The 21,069-nt window shown below is 42.6% G+C and overlaps 2 protein-coding genes across 2 annotated transcripts in view; both read left to right on the top strand.

Annotated features, from left to right (window-relative positions):
* Positions 1-175, top strand: part of LOC106123771 (uncharacterized) — a 4,025-nt gene extending 3,850 nt beyond the window's left edge. The window contains exon 6 of the mRNA XM_013320180.1: positions 92-175. Within this exon, the coding sequence (XP_013175634.1) occupies positions 92-175 (84 nt within the window). The remainder of the gene's footprint in view (positions 1-91) is intronic.
* A 1,985-nt stretch (positions 176-2,160) lies between these two features.
* Positions 2,161-21,069, top strand: part of Reph (Regulator of eph expression) — a 23,311-nt gene continuing 4,402 nt past the window's right edge. The window contains exons 1-4 of the mRNA XM_013322326.1: positions 2,161-3,202; positions 3,491-3,557; positions 10,794-10,844; positions 18,243-18,340. Coding sequence (XP_013177780.1) covers positions 3,137-3,202; positions 3,491-3,557; positions 10,794-10,844; positions 18,243-18,340 — 282 coding nt within the window. The 5' untranslated portion in view covers positions 2,161-3,136. The remainder of the gene's footprint in view (positions 3,203-3,490; positions 3,558-10,793; positions 10,845-18,242; positions 18,341-21,069) is intronic.

Genomic DNA, 21,069 nt, shown 5'->3' with positions numbered 1-21,069 from the left:
AAGTATCGTGTTGATACGAGACGGAGATGTGGTGGTGGTGGTGGTGTCGAGGTAGATGAATAATGCGGTGGGGATGTGTGGGTGTGCGCAGTGGAGCAGCCGCTGCTGGGCGCGCGCGCAGCTGTGCGGCGGCCGCACTGCGCAGACCCGCTGCTGCAGCTGGCGCTGCGGCTGATGTGCGAGTCTGCGCACGCGCAACATCACCCCTACAGGAAGTACTACATCGCGGAGTGAGCGCCACCTTCTCGTTTACATCGCTTTATTCAGATGAAAAGTAGTTTGAAAACGATACAAGCTTACTTAAATTAATAATTTTGGCTAAAAATGAAAAATATGGGAGATATAATAATAGACAAGTGAGATAAGAAGGAAGCGCGTGTTGCAGGATCTGCGGCCTGGAGGCGAACGTGGTGCCGCTGGTGACGCCGCAGCGCCGCTACCTGCTGCCCGCCGCCGCCCCCCTGCTGCTGCGCGACCTGGCGTCCTCCGCACCTCCCGCACCTCCACCACCCCCACCACCCCCAGCACTGCTGCAGCAGTTCGCGCGCGCGGTGGAAGAGCTGCAGCAGTACGTGCGCGACAACCCCGACTACCTCAACGAGGAGCTCATCTTCCTGTGAGCAGTATCGTTCAGAGGATGCGGGGAGAGGTTCATCGAGCTGACTCGATATGTTCAGGAGCAAACTTTACAAATGTTATATAATACAGTAAAACTATGTGACACCGATTGTGCCTTCTTGTTTATATAATATATAAATGTTGTATATAAGTCATAGTATATAATGATGTAATGTATATGTGTGTGTACACTCTGCCAGTTGTTGTACAGTTTATAGATAAATAGTTTTGTATGGAGGATCGTTTCTATATATTTATATATATTTGTTAAGTGATACATATGTTATCTTTATAATGTACAACTTGTACGAGACTCATTGAGTGGTGTCATTGTGTGTACTGACTGTGATCGCATGCCACCCTCCTGGTGTCACATTCATATTGTTTTTATGTTAACTTAACTATGACTGTATAATGTAGGGCGGCGAGGCGGTGAGGCGGCGAGATCACAGGGAGACGGATGCGCAACTGCTGAACAATCGAAAAAATAAAAATAGATGAATAAACTACAAGAAAATAGTTGCTAATGTGCTTACAACAATCTCTCGGAATAAAACAATATAAGTAATAGCACTCTCCCTCCCCCTCCCCCTCCCCCTCTTCATCACTCTCTATGTTTTTGTCTAATTCTTATTGTGCGCTTCACGTTTGTTGACGATGCAAGTGGAAATTAATGTTTAACATCACCCTGGCGCGGTGCGGTGCGGTGTGCGGTGCGGTGCGGTGCGGTGCGGTGCGGTGTGCGGTGCGGTGCGGTGCGGTGTGCGGTGCGGGCTGACCACAAGGAGACGGCGACTACAGAACTCTGACTCTTGCTGTTTGTATTTACTGTTCTATGTATTGTTTGATGTTTTATATTAAATGTTGATTTTGTTGCAACCTGTCCATGTCTCCTCCCATCTCCGCCTCGCGTCTCTTCACATGTATACTTCATGTTATCGGCCTGCGAGCTCCGGGAGTGGAGCCGTGTCGGTCAGGCAATGTTTCACAGTGAACTACAGACAAAGAATAGACCACGAGTACTTCCTCTTCCGTGTCTCCTCTTTCTGTCTCTCCCCTCTCCCGAGCAGCTCGCCAACGAGTGACGTACCAGGAACCGTGACATTTGCACCAATATTGAAGAAAATAGTCATTTTGATATAAAACGGTTGAGCTAATCTGTCCAGTACAAAGTAAAATGAGCGGCACATTCGTTTATGAACGTATTTAACAATATGGTAGTAGTGGGCAGTGGGCAGCGGGCGAGCTGGTCCGGCACTCGCGCCGCGCACACAACTCTATTGATGGTTTGTATGCAACAACAACATTGCATGTTTGATACTATCTAACGAGTGATTTCTACCAAATTATATCATTTTCAAAATGTTTTGCTCAACAAGTAAATATTATTTTGTTTTGGTCACACTGAGCTGCACCAGATACTTCATTGACAATTTTCTTCGTGAAAATTTAAATTTAATTGCCTTCAATCTATTTCTAATATAATTATTTTATAGTACGTCTAAATTTTTTATGGTTTTTTGAAACTGTAAATTTTTTCACTTTTTTTAACTGTCGGACATAATTTTTCCCTTACATATAAAAGTAGTCAGTACAGATATAAAATTGGTATTAGCCAGTTGAAGAAGAAAGAAAGAGCCCCGAATGAGTTTTGGTACTACATATACAAAATTAATAAACATAAAAAGTCATAGGACTGGAAAAAGAATTGTTTTGCAGAATAGTGTCAGTAGCTACTTTTCATTGTGAGTATTACAAAAAAGAGAAAGATTTGCCAGAGTTGGGATTGAGGATGACGACTTGATGACGCTCAGCGCCGGTCACAACACAACACGACTCCACGCTACGAGCTTGCAACATGCGCAACTTTTATCAGCGGCACACTATCAGGCGGGCGTTATGTAACCGAGGCGTGCTGCGCAGCCGTCCCGCTCGCACCCGCCGCGCGCCGCCCTGAGTGCGAGCGGGACGCGAGATGTTGCATTAAATTCGATCTTATTCTGTAATGTTTTGTCCAATCGCAGCCGATCTTTGCATGTTCCGGTTCTTTGTCATCAATGGATCGCCGGTCGAGTCTATTTCGAGTGCCACTTGAAAAGCTTTTACTCTATATTTGGGCTATCTCGAGTTCCGTGAATAACTTAAATGGACGTCCGCGGATATGATCGTTCTGTGCGTCGACAAATTTCAGTCGAAAGAGTAGTATTTGACGCGAACGCTCATAAGCCCTTTCGGCATTAATGGGTGGTGCCCACTTCAGCTGACTGCGTCGTACGCAAGGCTACTCCGACGAGACTAGTAGTAGTGCGGCGTGCGAGGCGAGCGGTCGGCCCTCGGATCGCGCGAGTGATATGCGGATATGCTATTCAGGCTTAAAATGTCTGTGGAACGTTCGCCGTAGGCGTGATACGGTCCGCATCGCGTAATTTTCGTGGCAGTATCGCGAGTTGAGTGCGTGTCGAGTCGCGCGGCGCTGTGGCGGCCGCGGCGGTCGACCGGAGCGAGCCGAGGCTCAATAATGCTCAAATTTCTGACTCACAAGCTGCGAACACATTCCTTGAATGAGGAGAACGTTTCCGAGAAGGTGGGTGTTGGCGGCGAGCGGCCGGCTGCGAGCCGCGAAGGTCATGCCGGCAAACCGCCACCAGAAAATGGCCGCCCGCTCCGCGAGAACAAAGGAGCGGAACGATCGCCGGATCTCGGCGCGCTATTCGATCTCGACGCTGTCCGTATTTGCCAAATATAAATTCCAAACCTCTAAAGAAAGCTTAATCGAGATCGATAGCTCGGGGCGAAGAGTGTGGCGAAGTTAAACCGACAATATGCAGCGGTGATCGGCTCTCGAGTTGAGCTGGTCCGCTTGTTGTTGCAGGTGGAGGAGCGCGACTCCGGCACCGAATCGGACGACGAGGCGGAGCGCGCCGAGTGCGCCGACACCGGTGAGTTCTGCTACTGCTTATTCCGCGCTGCGTTCGCCGGCACCCGGCGCCCGGCACTCCCTTGCTACAATACAAGAAACCGGTACTTCAGTAAAACAAAGAAAACGAACGCACGATTGCGACGATCGGGATACTTATTAGAATCTTATTAGCATAGCCGGCGCGGCGCGGCGACCTGGCGACGGCTTGCCTATTGTAGACGTGCGATAGTTGTTTATTTTCATCGAAACCGGTCTTTATCCAATATTACGGCTGTGCCTCGGTTATGTATTAAGTTTGTGTTTATTATGTGGCCGTTTCTTTGTTCCTGCTGAGTGACCTTGACTTGCGACCTTGACCGTACCGCGTCGGGAGTAGCGGCTGGTGGCCGGGCGCGGTGTCGGAGAGCCGAAACGAAACACCCAAAAAATTCTAAATGCCCCGCAACCTGTGCTGCTATATCCATCCCCAGCACCCTCGTCGTGTACGTATTTCGCCGCCGTTCTCTTACCGCTTACCTGGTAATATGCTGCGCTGTCGTCGTTTCTACGTTCATCTTAATGGTGTACTGTCTACTTCAGATGTCAATAATGTCGGACTCTGGCACATCGGATCTTTGTATTACGCTTACATTAAATAAATTTTTATTGTTATTCATATTGCATACAATGCTGACTAAACTTTTATATATACATAAATATTGAATTACCATCATTGTCTTCGTATCAATCTTGGTTAGGTTAAAAAAATGGCGGAGATTAGTCCCACTATTTCTGCTATTTTATGCAGACAGAGGAGCAGTTGTGATCTAACTTGTTGCGAAGAAATTGAGAGTAGATTTTTAATAAACGTACATTACTTTTGAAATTTAAAACAAAGATATCTCCCGGTTGACTGATTTAACATTTCCGAATCCGTCCCACCGTTTGAGCTATGGTCACAATGAAACGGAAATACACACCTTCGAAAGAGATCCTGACGACAGACGGCATGTTTAAATCCAATTACTGGAAATATTTTATGCTTCGCTTACATTATTCCAGGCAAGCGATTCGTATTAAGACTGGATTAGAATTGGAGTTATGTGAAATTATACTGGAACACACATAGATACCAGTTGTAATCCAGCACTGATTTCGATCGCTGGACTAATGTAAACTGCGCATTATTAATATTCATATCGACGATTACAGCAACCCGAGGAGATTGGAACAGGAGATAATATGTTGTGCCTTAAGTTTTGTCGATTGAGCGGGCATGGCCAACGACCGACTTAAGTTTGATCGTGAGTTTGTGTTAAATTTGGAAATTGTAGGCAACAAATTGTAATAAATGTTTCTTTGCTCTTGATATTGAAATAATCATTAATACGCATCTGCACCAAACTGCATAAGCATTTCTTGATGCTGATGTCCCTAGTCCTAGAACAGTAGCTTGCATATAGCGTTACATCGTGTGAACGTGTCCTCCGGTGTGTTTCGACCACAATGAGTTTGCAAATAATTTATTCCACGAGTATATTACGACAGCAACTGTTACGAGTAAATTGTTAATTTATTTGGAGCTTCCAAACAGAACCGGCATACTGTGACCAAAAACAATTTTACTTTGAACAATATATAAAATTCTTATAAAACTTTTAGTCACAGCATGTCCGTTATGTCTGTTTATGAAAAAAAATTGTGCAAGATTATGTTTACGCATTTAGAATATATTTATTGTGGCGAACAGTAATAAAGATGTGGAGGCTGCAGTCGGTGCGTGTGTCGCGTAAACGGGCCCATTGATTCGGAACAGCTTTGTTTATTCAGCTGCTTCGAGACTCTTATATTGGGTAGAATATATTTTAAACTGTATAAATAAACCACCTTACCTGTTATTAAAAACTACTTATATTAATCCCCAATGAAAGCTTATGGCAAAGGCTACAAAAACTAGAATGCTATGATGCGAAGATCCGATGATTACAATATAAATATGAATGTATGCCAAAATCATGATAGTAAAGACAACAGCGCAAAAATAACTTGTTATTTGGTCTAAAGAACATTTAAATTGAATAATGTAACTATCATTCAAATTATAATAACTCAATTTTTGTTATTTATTAAAGTGTTTAACTGGAAGTGGCAACAGTAACTCTAACAGTAGATCCTACGACTGCTAAAACATAAAAATGACGGAAAGAAGTAGGTATCGAATACAGAAAAATATTACAGCAAAAAAAAATATAGACAAATATAGATGGTGTAGGCAGAATAATTATTTGTACAAAGCTGTGCTCTAGCAAAATATTGAACCTTCCAGAAAATAAATATTTAAAACCATGAAATATAGCATTCTGGATGAATTACCTTACAAATATTTATAAATTCGAAATTAGCTCTGTCTGTCCTTTCACGCAAAAACTACTTAACAGATTAAAATTATTGGTACACATAATCTAGAGCCTGAATAAAGACATAGGCTATACTACTACTACTATAAACGCGAAAAAGGAGTTGTAAGAGATGGAAATTTGTATGTAAATATCGTCATTTTTACAATCAAGGGCTTGAAACTTATTTGATATAAATGATTATGACATTCAATGTTTGTAAAAATGTTACCCTCAAGTGTCCGAAATAAAAGGAATAAGACATAATTTCACACATCATAAATGTCTTGCAGCTTTCAATGTAAAATGTGCCGAGCAGCGGGAACTATAAACACAGCAATTATTGGGGTTTATCTCAGCTGACTTCGCCCCCTCGCTACTCGCATTTAGATAACCTATTCTTATTACTTATTTGGTTCACACTTGACTGTAATGAGTTATATGATGTTCACATAAACGAAACAGTAATGAGATTGAATGTGGATAGCAACATGCGTAGACTAGGAGGCAAACGAGCTGCGGGAACACCGAGGTGTTCATCAAAGCCCATGGACATCTGCAATACCAGAGGAACCGCAGATACGTTGCCGGATGGATGGTTTGTGAAGAGAATATGCGTAAGAAGGGAGTGAATTCAGATATGACGGCTGATATAAATGTATGGAAGCGTATACGCTGTGCCGATCCTCCGTTGAGACAAGGGCAGGACACTCACTCGAATGTGTTACTCTACACTGTTCACACGATATTGTGGGTTATAAATAATACTGTAAATAAATAATAATTATCTTTTAACCAGTTACTTTATCGGTCTGTAACAAGGGATCAAGATTTTGAAGAGAAATATAAAAAATGGATATCGCGCTAAAACGACGAATCTTACAGAGCGTCCACCGCATTTGTAAAGCAATACATGCACTCGTTTGCGCGGCCTTGGGCAGTACGGCGCGCCGTCTGCTGGGAGCTGCCGGGTGCGGGGCGAGCTCTAGGGCAGCGTAGCGTGAAGCGCATAGGCGCAGAGAGAGCCGACCGTACTTCGCAGTTGGCACGGCCGCCGCGCGGTCTAGCCGGGGGCCGCTATCTGCCGCGGGGATTACTCGCCAACTTTTCCACAGCCGCTACGATAACACCAAAACAACTGGCCGGTGATAACAACAATAATATGTAAGATAACGCGACACTCATGAGTGTAGACCTTCAGTTTTAGCCTACACACAAAGTAGTAATTTTAATAACAAAAAAAACAGTGCCGTCTGAGATCTGAATCTGAGATCTGAATGAGGTTAGTGCAGCGCCTCTATCTGGCGTAAAAGTAACTAAGAAACTTGCAAGCACAAACTAAATGTTGACGTTTCAATACGACAAAACTCATATCCACTTTCTTGGTAATTTTAGTGATAGGCCCCTCCTGATACTTAATCTCCGCTTGTGTAAATACTTCACACTGAATGTAAGATAGAAGTACTTCTTTAATACATATATTTATTTAAGCACAAAATATAATGCCATTTCCGTTAAATTCACTTCCTTTCTCTTTACTTATTTAAATGAACTCCTCATTAAAGCTTAGTTTGAGAGCTACCTCTAGAGTTCAAAATCATGTATTTTAACAAACTTTGGGCCAATTGTTGGTTGATGAGCGTTGCTTTCTGACACCCAAATCTCTGTATTAAACATATTGTCATTCCTGACATTTTTCTTCTTTGACAAAATAGGTATATGAAATGTTTCAGAATCCAACAACGAGTTGGTCAGTGATTTCTGAATAGATTACCCACACTATTCAGCCAACACTTACTATAGTACAGATTGCTAAAAATTGACTCACCTCTTGCTGTAAATTAAATGAAGAAAAAAACAAATAACTTGAATTGTATCGTGGTTTCAACAAACTAGTTGTGGTAGTTAAAAACATAACATTTGAAAGGATTTTTTTTATCTTGACATAAATAAAAAATGATATATCTACAATATAAAATAAAATAAAAAAATTATAGTCTATGCAAATATTGTAAAGCACAAGGTAGAGATGTGTCGGCCGAGGCCAGCTGCGACACTGCTGTTTGTCCAGGTGGGGCTAGATGCGATATGCCTCCCTGCTGTATGTCTATGTGATAATGCGTTTGATGGAACTGGACAATGATTTGCCAGTACGATACGAGTAAAGTGTTACACTTATCTAACTGATGTTTAGCTGTAACTGGTGACCATTTCGATACTCGAGGAAGTATAGCGTTGGAGGCGACTGCGACGGAACTCGCGAGCCGCACCACTCTTCTTTGGCATCAATCATCGCGCACCAAAGCTGGGCACGTTAATTGGCAACGGTTTCTAGGAAGCCGCGCACTCGCATACCGATACCGTGGCACTGACGTTCGTAGCCACCATTCCGTACATCTTACAATCGCTCGTTAGGTCAATGTCATCGTTACGTAAAGTTTGCGACAAAACATCCGAATACTGACGAGGCGATCGGGAGCTTGTGAATTGAATTTTTTTGATTCCAGTGGCCATTCTGTGAATGAAGCCCCTGCCGTCCTGTGTCCCTATATGGTGCGACGCCGGCGATCGCAAAAAGCACTCCCGCGCTCCAGCCGCCTCCCCCGCCGCTCCTAGCCATTCCCCGCCAAACCTCTCCCGCATAAAAACTTTCCGCGCCATTCTGTAGTAACTGTGATTATGTGAACCCGGAGGATTCTCCGAACTGGTTTTTTGTGCGCCGCGCTCCGAGCCGTCGCCGCTCTCCCCGCCCCCCTCCCTGCGCGCGCTCCTGCCCTGAGTGTCACTTCTGTTCTGCCTTTTATGGTTAATTGACTACCTCATACTAATTTTTGCAGCAAAATTCTTTATGATCCCATTCTATTACATGTCCTTAGACTTTACATTTTCTCTTTAACTTGCTGAATAATAACTGGCGTGATAAGAGCAAACTGCTGTGTATGTGTTTTCTTGGTGGTTTGCTTTGCACCTTGATAAGTTTATTTTGTATTGTGATAAGTCCGCACCGGAGCCGGCGTGGGCACACGTCTTCACTAATATGTTACATTGCTTTTCTTCCGCCGTCACTACAGCCCTTATTATTGTGGCATATATTTTATAAAAACTATTCCGTTCCGTACAATCTTTTCTTTCATAGTATTTTACCAATAGATATATATATAGTTTTACCAATAGATAGAATAATATTGAATTTAAGATTTTTTTCATTTGTCTGAAGTATAACAATATTGTACCCTAAAAAAATAGGATGTGCTGTGCTGCTCACGCTCAACGCCCACACGCGACACACGCCGGGCGCTAGTTCAAATAAAAATAAATATTTATATATTTAGCAGATGCATTGTTATCACAGACCTTAGTGGATAGTTAGTCATATGTTATACAAACACATAACAGTCGGCGGCGCAGGAAACGGCCAGCCCTGTTGCCAACACGACGCCTTCGTGATGCAAGCCCGCCTCGCCTCTCCTCACCTTTCCTCACCTCGCCTCCTGTGCTGTGACCCACATCTCTTACATATTATATCATTCGATTTCTGTAAGTCCATCTTACATTTAGATATAGTTTCTTACAATTATAACAATCGCTAAAAATTACCCATTTCATATTAACGATAACATAAGACGGATGGGAACCGTACAACTGCGACTTAACTTCTGCACGTCTCGATTAATCGGTTATGAAGATTCGTTACTTACTTCTGAGGACTGTTAACCAAATTATAATGCTCAATTACTTGATATTTATTAAGTGAAGTGTCAAAGATCATAGAAATAAAAGTGGGCGCGGAGATTGAGCGCGGGTCGGGAGCGAGCAAAAGCGCGTACGTGGCGCAGGTCGTCGACCCGGCGGCGGGTGCTGCGGGAGGGTTCGGGGGGAGCCCGGCGACCCGGTCACGGCCTCGCCGGCGTCGCGCTCCCGCCAACTTGCACTTTTACATGTTGCCCGCAGCTTGCAGCCTGCAGCCCGCTGTGTCGGTGCAATCTTAAAATCAGTCGCTTTACTTTGATTTGAACGTCTAAAGTCAATACTCTACACAACATATTTTCAGTAAAATAATCCAAAGTGTTCGTTAAGTCCGTTGCAACTACTAACCGAGGTAGCTCTGCGTTACATTTTAACATGAACGAGCAAATCTCCGAAGCCATCGATAAGTTTTACAAAGTATTTGAAGCACTCCCAAGTACTAATTATAAGGTTAGTCGACACTCACGACGACAATTGAAAATGCGAAATTTGAACATGTCAGGCACCTTGAGCTATATGCAAACAAGTATGCTATTATAATGCAATGGAACCAATGCGTATTGCGCTAAGTTAATTGATAGCATCACAAAGTACTACACAAAAATATGAAATAAATGAGCGCCACTGCCGCTGGAGGCGTGCGGTGCTACGGAGCACTTTTTGCCTCTGAGGCGCGGAGTTTAGCGGCTGATTGCAATTATAGCGACCGCCATTGTGTCCCCTTGTTCCCACTCACAGCTTTACCCGCCATCGCCGTCGCCGCTGCTGCCGCCGCCCGGCGTGTCGATTCAAATAAATATATAATGCGATAATTTGCGCGACTTTTTACTACCTAAGACATAATGCAAGAAATAATTAAAGTCGGATTAATGGCGGTTTATAGCTGTTGCCTGTTTCACGTCACGCGAACTTATTAATTACACGGTAGGGGGCGAAGACAATCATCTAGTTTATTTACTATCTTTGGTATGTAAATAGCGGCATCATTATATTTATTCATGAGCCAATGTTAGTCCATGTTACACCTTCCCTAAAGCCTCTCATCATATGCAGTTCTCCGCGTGCGGCGCCTAAAGTATTATACTTTAAATATGTATTTAATTATTGCTAACAAATGCTATGTTTTGTTGCAGGCGACTCGTGCTCCGACGTGGTGATGAAGTGGAGTGATGTCACCGACCTCAGTGAGTGCCTCTCTCTGCTCTCATCTGCCCTCATATATTTTATTTACACATTACAGCCTTATATAATATATATGTGTCTTTATATTGTCTCTTGAGGTAGAGAAATGACTTTATATGAACCATAATGGAGAATTATTTAAAATTAAGTAAAAAAGGCTACACTAACGTACACTAACGGCACGTGCTACTTTTAAACCCATCGGAGGCTCTTCTTCAGGGTGTGTGGGACTAGTAATACTGCGGTCGCGGCCCGTCTCTCCCAACATTGCTATGTGTTTGCTACTCGGTGGAATGTGCCAGTGCCATGGGGCTGGGGGTCTTGGAGAATACTTAATGGAATGTAGCGTTACGAGGCTGGCGGAGAAAGGGACGGGAACTTTTTGGCAGGCACTAGGTGCGAGTACGTGCCGTGCGACGGCGTACTCCATTTACTGTGTCTCAGGAGTACGTGTAAATAGTAAAGTGAACGTCGCACCGGTGCCGGTGTCGCCTCACCGCTGACCGATAGCTTTTTACTCAGAGCTCAGATAATTTTATTTTCGTTCTTAAATAGAGCCATACTTCTAAATTAATATTCCTTTTGACTTTGTCTCGCTTCTTCCACATCATTAGCATTTATCGATGCGCATAAACACAATGAGACAGCGCGCCCGCCATGCCGCCGCCGCCGCCGCCGCGCCGGTGTGGCTTCGCTCAAAGTGTCGCAGCTCGCAGCAGACGACGTCACTCACTGGGCCGCGACATAACGCGACGCGACGCGACGCTCAGCTGATGGTTGCGTCCAAACGCGGGGCGACGTAAAATCAATTATGATAATATCATGTTAAGGGTAAGGACATGGATTATGCCACATTTGCATATCCTAAAATGTCCATTTGATTTTCTCAATAATGAAATGTTACTATGCTTTGGAATTACTTTCATCCGACTAAGTAATTCATTTTCTTTCAAAGGAAATCTTAAATGTCCCATAATTCCGTCATATTATATCTGAGCAATTTTAATGTCCGTTTCTAAACATTGTGTGTGTGATGTTATCATCTCGGCTTTGACTCCGAATGAAGGTTCCAATTATATCGCATGAATTTATAATATAATCCATGTCAACGTAGATTTTTTAATAAACTCACTTGGTCATTTATTTACATTATTGTTTTGTGTTTTTATTTACATTTTGAAAATATTACAACATTGAAATATGTTATGTGTTAATATTGTTTCAATGTGGTTTGACATGTCCAGCGTCGCGCGCCATGTTGAGCACAACAAGGTTCGTTGCGTCGCTCAGAGATTGTGTGCCGGTGCCGGTCGACACAAATAGATTTGATTTGCATTCAAAACGATTACAGTGTTTGTTAACAACAACTTTCCGCTACAACTATACCTATTCGCAACTGCAAAAGCGTTATGATGGACAACTGCGATGCCTCGTCGGCATCAGCTCATAAACGTTCCCACTTTTAGGGCTCGGAGCCTTTACTCGGGGTAACGAGGCTTTAGTGTTTCACACTGGTCCCCGTTGTCTTCGCTTCGCTTCCAACAAAATTAATTTTATTGGCAAAACGTTGTCACGACGACCGATGTTGACAAACAAAGTGAAATAACGCAGAAACACTTTGTTTATGAGCGTGACAAGACTTGCGGTGCGGCGCGGCGGCGGTGTGCGGTGTGCGGTCGGCGAGCAGATTGCGGCGTTGCCGATGCGCGCGCGCCGAATTTCTGATTACATCATGGCGCAAAAAGCGCACACTTTGCATTGTGTATGGGGGGAGGGAGGGGAGCGAGGGGAGGAGGCGACCTTGGCCTTGCGCGTGGTTGAGGTAAATGCTGCCCGCCGCGCCCGGCCCGCGCCGCACCTCGCCGCACCTCGCCGCACCTCGCCATCGCCATCGCCATCGCACTCGGCCACGTTGTCCGCATCAACAATTACTATTCGATTGATTTTGGGGGAATACGTCATAAAATGGATATGAATGTTTATTAATGCATACATTTAATAACAAATAATATAACACTATGTACAGCATAACAGATGGATATGATCGCTCGGGTGTATCGTATGATTATCATAAGTGTATATGACATAAAATAAGCGCCGGCCACGCTTGTGAAAAGTCATTTGGTGTCGGCCATCATGCACGGAAATGGCGGCGCGGCGTTGAATTGCGTCGTCGAGAACGTCGGCCACGTCGAGTGATCGTCTACGAGAGCTATTTCTTTCTTTTCCTTCCCCCGTGTTTTCTGTACTGTACCAACAAACTGGTTAATAAACTGATATGGGAATAGGAGGTGCTACGAGTTGTGGCGAGGAACAGGTTCCATTTCCTGTTTCCTCGACGCGTCAGCGATGTTTACCTCAATGGGAAGCGACGGTGTTTTCCAGTTTCGGCAGCTTAATATTTATCATAACCTTTAAAGAGAATTCTAGTATCATGAAATACGTGCGGTTCGTGAGAGCTATCACTAGTACGTTCATTATGTTCGTGTACTTAACTATTTAGTACCTTCATGTATACAAATTATTTACTGAGCTGAATGTTGTTAAGTAAATAATGCATAACATAAGGGACATTCCGTACAGGGTTTATAGTAAACTTGAAATAGAACTGCCGGCTAGAGAGTTCTTACTATTTTTTTGTGAAAAAGTTAATTTACAAAAATCTTTTATATGGTAAAAATATTTATGTTATAATATTTATGTTTATGTCCATGAGATGCTAAAGTGTGATGTGGCTGCAATGAGATGAAACGCTCGCCGGCTACGTGGGCGACAGTACCAACAAGTCCGCGTGGGCGAGACAGCGATTGTAGCTTGTGGTGTGTGTCTATGTAAATATAGGGAACAAGCGTAACGCAGCCGTATCGGTTGTGACCCTGAACCGTCCCATGGTCGCGCACTACTGACATCTGCTGCTCCACAACTGCGACATACGATTGAAGTATCAATCGTATTCTAAATAACTAACAACTGTAGGTAGGTATGATGTGTCATCGATGAGAGGTATAACGTCTTTACTTCTAATGTCATTGAAATGATCCTGTTATGTAAGGTACGCAGCGGAAGAAAGTTCTACTTTTAATTTGTACAAAGTGTATTTTGTGTTTGTTGCGCTTCTACCAATCGTGACTCGAAACACTGTAATATGTTAAGATGCAAAAATTATCTCGTAGTCAGATAAATTGGAATAAATAACTCGGCAGACATGTTGTGAGCCGGACCATCCGCTTGTCGACATTAATGTACTGTCACTTCACATTTCGTGACTCGCCTCGCCTCATTGCGCCCGGCGCATTGAATCTTGATATAAGCCTCGCTACTTTATCGTTTAGGCTTTAGCCACCTGAGTTTACTCGATTTTGCACCTAATCCAATTGGGATACAGTATGAGTTTAAACCTGCCGTAATCCGGAAAAGTTGCGATAGGATCTGCGAGGCACGCGGAGTTGCCCGGCCGCCGCTACCGCCGCCGTGCGCGCTCTAAGAAAGTAATGCTGGCTGGTGGCGATACGCAAAGAAATGACCGTCAAATTATAAGTTTGTGGTAGAATTGAGCCAGCGATCGCACGGCCTACACCATTATCTACATGTAATGGATCTCAAACTACCTAAGTACAAAGTAATAACCTTGAATTTTCGTATCACAATAAGTAGCAAACTCAAAGAATTATTACATTAAATATTAACGTACCTACTATGTATTGATTTAAGATGGCCTAATATACGTATACTCCATTTATTTGGTGAACAAATAAAAACATGCCAGTTGGAGTTTGAGATATTTTTCGACTGAGAAATTTTTTTTGAAAAAAAGGCACTGCGAGAAAACTCAGAACTAAGTATCAAAATTAATGGCGTAAATCTTCCTATACCGATGTTAGGTAAAACAGCGAAGCCTTTGCATACGTAGGCAGTTGATAGAAATCACGTTTACGAAATAGAAAGAAGTAAGTTTATATGTACGATTTGAACATCGATTTCGGTGTGTCGCTCCGACTTTCGAAGTGAAATAGTACTCGAGTTATTTAAATATGTATATACATGTTAGCTAGAGTTTATATAGACGAAGCTATCGGCGCGGGATAGCGGCGGAGGCGCTGAAAACCGCGCGCCGTAGAAAAATATCTGTTGAACCTTCGCGGGGCAACGACCGCCGGCGACCCAATTCGTGCCCGCGCCCCGTCCCTCCCCGCCCGCCCCGCGGCTCTGTGCTGCACTGTGCACACAAGTCACACACGTAAATATGTGCAACGTATGCATCGCGGTGCGTGCGGCCAACACTCGCCTCTCGATGACTCTCGACGCGACGCTGTGGCGGCTGGTGTCGCCCACGTGACGTTACATAGTTACGACTACATATATGTTGTTGTCTGTCCAAACATAACAACATCGACACACGGACGCTCTCCTCGCTTCTCCTTTACGAACCTATAAATTCTGCTTATACAGTTTTTTTATTACTAATTTTAATTTTGTTTTCCCATTAGAAATCGTAATTTTGCTTTTATCAGCTCCTTGGATTATTCCAGTTTTCTTCAATGTGCTGAATTTTAAACACGCGTTCCCAGAATGTTGTCCCCTTTCGTTTCACCTTGGGAATCTAGCTTTATCAATTGAATATAGTACTTATTGACAGAGCACAAGATAACAAGTGCGCCTCAATCCTAATGTATATATTATATATGAGCGTCTAATGAAAAATCCAGTTAAAACGTGCGTGTGGAAATATTGGCAATAGCAGGACTTGAGGTCAGAGTCCTGTGCGGACTTTCAGGAGTTGTTCATTCGTTGGCAGCCAGTGCTGCATTCAGCTGCTTCAATGTTTGTTATGAATGTATTAGTACCTGCATGGATTAGCATTCACCATTGTAGTCAGCGTCATATAGATCGTCACAGACAAGATATGCAAATATATAGGTACATCAAAAGTAATCAATTATATCGGTACAACAAAAGTCCTCAAAATAATAGATACATTCACCCTGCTCAAATACATCGGTACATACACAGCGTCAAATATATGAGTACATGCAAGATGCTCATAAATATCGTAGCAGACACAGCGTCATATGTAACGAAGCAGTCAAGGTGCGCAAAAATATCGGTACATTTGACAAAATTGAACTCTATCTCTATATACTTGTGATACAATTTGGAATAAACTACTTCTGTTACATTCATTTGACACTTTGTATTAACATTATAGGTTGTCCGGAAAGTTCGTTCTGATTTTCGATATAAAGCTTACAATAGACTGTAGCTGAAGTGGATTCATTTTCGGATTTCCACCATTATCAAACGTCACAAAAATTTCTATATTGTGAATAATTTCATTTCATTGGTTGAGATAAAAACTAATTTTTAAAATTTTAGCCAAAAATAAAAGACGTTTTAGGTATAGAGTCGTACCAATATAATTTAAAAACATTTCCAAAAATTTAAGAGAACAGGGTTTCAATTTTCCTTATAAAGCGGCACGAACTTACTGGGCAACCCAATATTTTTCTTCTCCTGTCATAACGCTTAAATATATTATAAAAGTTTGTCACGCCGAATATGACAGATACGTATTAACTAATATCAAATTTTGCCTTGTCACAATATATACTAGTTTGGCGCAGTATTCTAGTATGTTTGCCGTAATATGTAAGTTTACCGGTTCGAATCTCAGGCTACTTTTTTTTCATTTTATCAATCACGGGGTTATTTTTTCATAACCAGTAAAAATTTGGTAATGTAAAATTTTGCTCGACAATTTTTTTTTATAATTTTCGCTGTCGGGTAGAAAGAAATTTAAATAAAGTTAACAACAATTAGGTCAGACCATCGCGGGTGAAGTGAGTGGGCGGAGCGTGGATTGTCTTTGCGGGTTTTAAGAATGGTATGCGCGGAAACTATACGTACAAGTGTTATCTACATATGTGTGCGCGCCCACGCACACTGGAATGTTTATTGCAATCGACCAAAAGTTTGATGTAGTTTGGATATTGACATTCAGTTTTTTTTCTTTGTTTCTTAAATATAATCAGTATCAGTAAAAGGTAAAAGTAAAAGTGTTATTTTTACCGGTACAAGTTTAACAAACATGAGTAATAAACAAATTACATGTCAATAGCATCGCTTTATCTCCTTCATTTTTGTTTGAAATAGAAAAGTACTTTAACGGTCAAACTCATTAGTCCAAGGCAATATCAAAAAGTACCTAATAACTACGGCGATAGAGTTTAATTACATGTGCTTCGATATTAAAATTAAAAAGTATAAATATAAAAAAAAATAGTGGCTTGGGATTTGAACCGCCGACCTTAAGTACCAACGGCGGCGAACAGTAAGGCCACGAGACCAAACTAGCATATATGATGACAAACTTAAATTTGATGTTGGTTTTATCTACCTAATATCTGTCATCCGCGTCGAACACTTTTAGTAAATTTTGAAAAATGGTTTGATGCAAAGTGTCAAATGAATGTAACAGAAGTAGTTTATTCCAAATTGTATCACAAGTATATAGAGATAGAGTTCAATTTTGTCAAATGTACCGATATTTTTGCGCACCTTGACTGCTTCGTTACTTATGACGCTGTGGCTGCTACGATATTTATGAGCATCTTGCATGTACTCATATATTTGACGCTGTGTATGTACCGATGTATTTGAGCAGGGTGAATGTATCTATTATTTTGAGGACTTTTGTTGTACCGATATAATTGATTACTTTTGATGTACCTATATATTTGCATATCTTGTCTGTTACGATCTATATGACGCTGACTGTACACTGCAAGAACTCGACACGGCTACTGTTGTGTTTATGTTTTAGTGGCAATTTCTATAATTTACTGCGGAACACATTTCCGCTCTTATCGTTGCGACGCGCTCAACATAAATATATATTTGTCTTTATTGTTACGTGTGAAGTCTTTCACAATTGTAGCCTAATTTTACCAATAGAATTGTTTAGTAGTGTGTAAGTGTATAAATCTACATAACCAGTACTTTGTAAATGAGGTTATTGGGGAAAAAAAACATGTCGGCAGCGAGCGGGTGAATCACTTGGTCGGCTAACACATTTAGTGCCGATGTTAGTTTGTGCGGCTGCGGCTTCGGCGCCGCGCGGCCTGCTGCAAGTTCAAGACCATTCCTTCCCCTCCCCTCCCCGCTCCGCCCCGCCCGCCCTGCCTCGCCCATCCGCTGCACCGCTAATTTTAGTCATGCGGTATGCGTTTTCAGGCGACCTATCCTAAAACCACTTCCGCCGCAAGCAAAGCGAGTTGACCCTTAGCTTCTTTTATAGAGTGGACAAAAACAGGGTGCAAAGAATGTGGCACGTGACTGCTACAGCAGCGGCGGCGGCAGCAGCTAATGATTGACTGATGAAATTGTGCTTGTTGCGGTTGCAGGCGGCGGCGACTGCGGCGTCGCGGAAGCAGTGCGGGCGTGCGGCGCGCCGGACCCAGACCAGCTCTACGACCATCACTCTTCCGAGGAGGAGCTCGAGGTGAGCCACAACTTACCATGCTGTCACATTGTATAAATATTCTTTTTACCATTCTAATTAAGGAACTGCCGATAGACTGAAGAACACACAAAGAGACAACATTGCTTTTTGTTATAAGCGTAAAGACTTTCATATCACATGTACAGACACACAAATTAATAGATACAGTAATAAAACTACTTAACAAGCGGTCAGGTCCGGTCTATATCTGATATCTACGATTAGCAACACAAAACAACTGATTTCTTAGCATTTGCACCTTCCTTTTCCTTCAACTTTTATCACTTTCAAATTCGTTATAATACATTGGTTAAAAATTTCTACGAAGCTCGAATTATATTTTAAGATAGATTTTTGAAAGAAAGTAAAGAAACCGAAGATAATTTTATGGAAATGTCAATTCTATCAAACAATAACATGTGTGCGTTTTGGTCGCTTACAAATCTACTTAGTCTATCAAATGTGCGAATAAGATTGTGTAATTTTACTGCACTAATGTGCGTGTATACATTGTGTGTGTGTGTATGCATGCGACTATACATTGTTATCGGTGGGATGTCTCGCAGCTCGCCCCCTGCCGCGTCGCCCCGCGTCAAGGATCGGCTAATTATTCTCTCGCAGATCCCTGAACAATATTTACAAACCGCCATCAACCGCTCTACCCTACTCTCTGCTTGAGATGAACACAACCGTCATATAAAAATGTTTTCTTTCTTTATATTTTGTTTGACAGACACAATGAAAGTGCAATTCATGATATCGGAGATAATGTATCAAAAGGAACTTATTAAGGCCGAATTCGATATCAAAGGACTTACTTGTTGTACTTACATGCTTTTATTTCACTAGAATATAATGCCGCCGATACGCGAAAAAGTCCATAGTAAAACGATATTTCGGCGTCTAACTAGTAAAACTTGAGTGCTCGTGGTGAGACAAAGATGTTTTGTGAATAATAACGCTAACGGGTGGGGAAAGGGCGAAGCCGGGGGCGAGGCGCGAAGTCCGAAACACATACTTCGAAATGTACTCGCAACTTACAGATGCAAGTTGAAGCTTAAAACAATTCATTACTGAACATTGCCATCTTGAACTCTTACGCTGAGAATATAAAGTCGATATTGGCATATATACTGTTTTCTTCTACACTCTGGTTATATCGCAATACAGTAACAATGTACTCGTACGATAGATAACATTATGTTGTCTGAACACTGCATGCGGTAGGACGCGCGTGCGCGCTCAATTGCTAATTGCTGTTGTGATCTGACCAGCAAATATTGACAATGAGCAGTGCGCGATGGCGACGTAACGTGGCAGTGAAGATAGCGCGCGCGTCACGGGGTTGTCAGAGGATAGCGTGGCGTCTTCGCTCGTTTACCCCGGAGGGCGTGCACTCGACACTCGGCTTTGTTACCTCACACCAAGATCCAAATTCTCTCGCCCTCCGATTCGTAGTAGATGAGCTTCTGAAGCTTTTTTCAGCTGTAATTAGGGCGAGTAATTTCGGATGGGATTAATTAAATTATACGATTCGGCAGAGGATATTTTTTGCAAGGAATTTAAAAATATTTAATTGAACTAAAAAGGCGTCGGGGTAATGTTTTTCTTCTATTATTTGAGATTAAATTTGTAAAAAAAGTACTAAGTAGTAAGTATGTGAAAGTGCTTAACGCAGTTAATGTAATGGGTGGTGCACCGCGCGCGTGTGTGTGTACATCCGAGGAGCGGTGTTTGCTGAGGTAGTTGTTGCCCCATCCCGTCCATCTGTCATAGTAATCCTGATATTTCTGCGTACTCAAAAGTTAAGGTAAATGGATAAAATGACATTAAACAGCAGTAGTGCAAGGATTTCCCTAATGGACTGCGGGAGCGGGAGCATCTTGTAATGTAGCGTCGGCGTCGCACACTCGCCGGGCATTGTTCGGAGGCGGGCGGGCGGCGCGGTAGGGCGTAAGTAATGCCCGTCTCTTTGTCCTTCGGTGGAGCGTGAAATCTACAGCGCTGTTGTCGACCGCGCGATCGTCCTCTGCCGACGTGCACCAATGTTGCAAATTAATAAAGTACCTATATTACCCCGTGCCTGCTACGCCATTCCTACTTCCATAATCATTGAAAAGAAATAAAAACTGTTTGATCGGTTCGGTGAAGGCGAGATGTAAAGAGGTAGGCGAGAGGTAAGGCTGGAGGCCGGCGGTCTCTCCCGTTTGTTGTTACCTCTCCCGGTCGACTTCCAATACTCTGTAATATAAGTAATTCGGCTGACTTAAACTCGTAAGCGGGCCAGGGCTGTCTGCTTTACAACAACACATATTTGTTTCTCATCGACACAAATTTTCGAATCAATGGCAGTGCATACCAGAACTAACAGAACAGATATTATTCATTCTATGGAATAAATATTATCTGTTCTGTTAATTACATTTTAAGACAAACAGCTGTCTGCATCTCTGAGTATCAGTACTCCTCAGCAAGCTCTGCTGCAGTATAAAATACGTGAAGTATTACTATGATTACTGGATACTCACTACGTAACTACGAAAATTAAATTAAATTTATTAGTTGAAATGCGCAGCCCTGCGCCGGCCGGAGGTGCAGCTAAAGACGTCCAGGTTTTTTTCCTTTGCTCGTGCTTCCATAATAAATGAGCGGACGCCGCAGAGTTAGGCATTTTCGACGCAGTTTTTTTTCCTTTCAGCGGTCGGGGGGAGGCGTGCAGGGTGTGGGGG

The sequence above is a fragment of the Papilio xuthus genome, unplaced genomic scaffold, assembly GCF_000836235.2.
Source record: "Papilio xuthus unplaced genomic scaffold, Pxut_1.1 DF828952.1, whole genome shotgun sequence".
In the NCBI taxonomy this organism is placed as follows: domain Eukaryota; kingdom Metazoa; phylum Arthropoda; class Insecta; order Lepidoptera; family Papilionidae; genus Papilio; species Papilio xuthus.
Note: the sequence above shows the minus strand (reverse complement) of the source record. Positions and strands in the feature narration are given on the sequence as shown.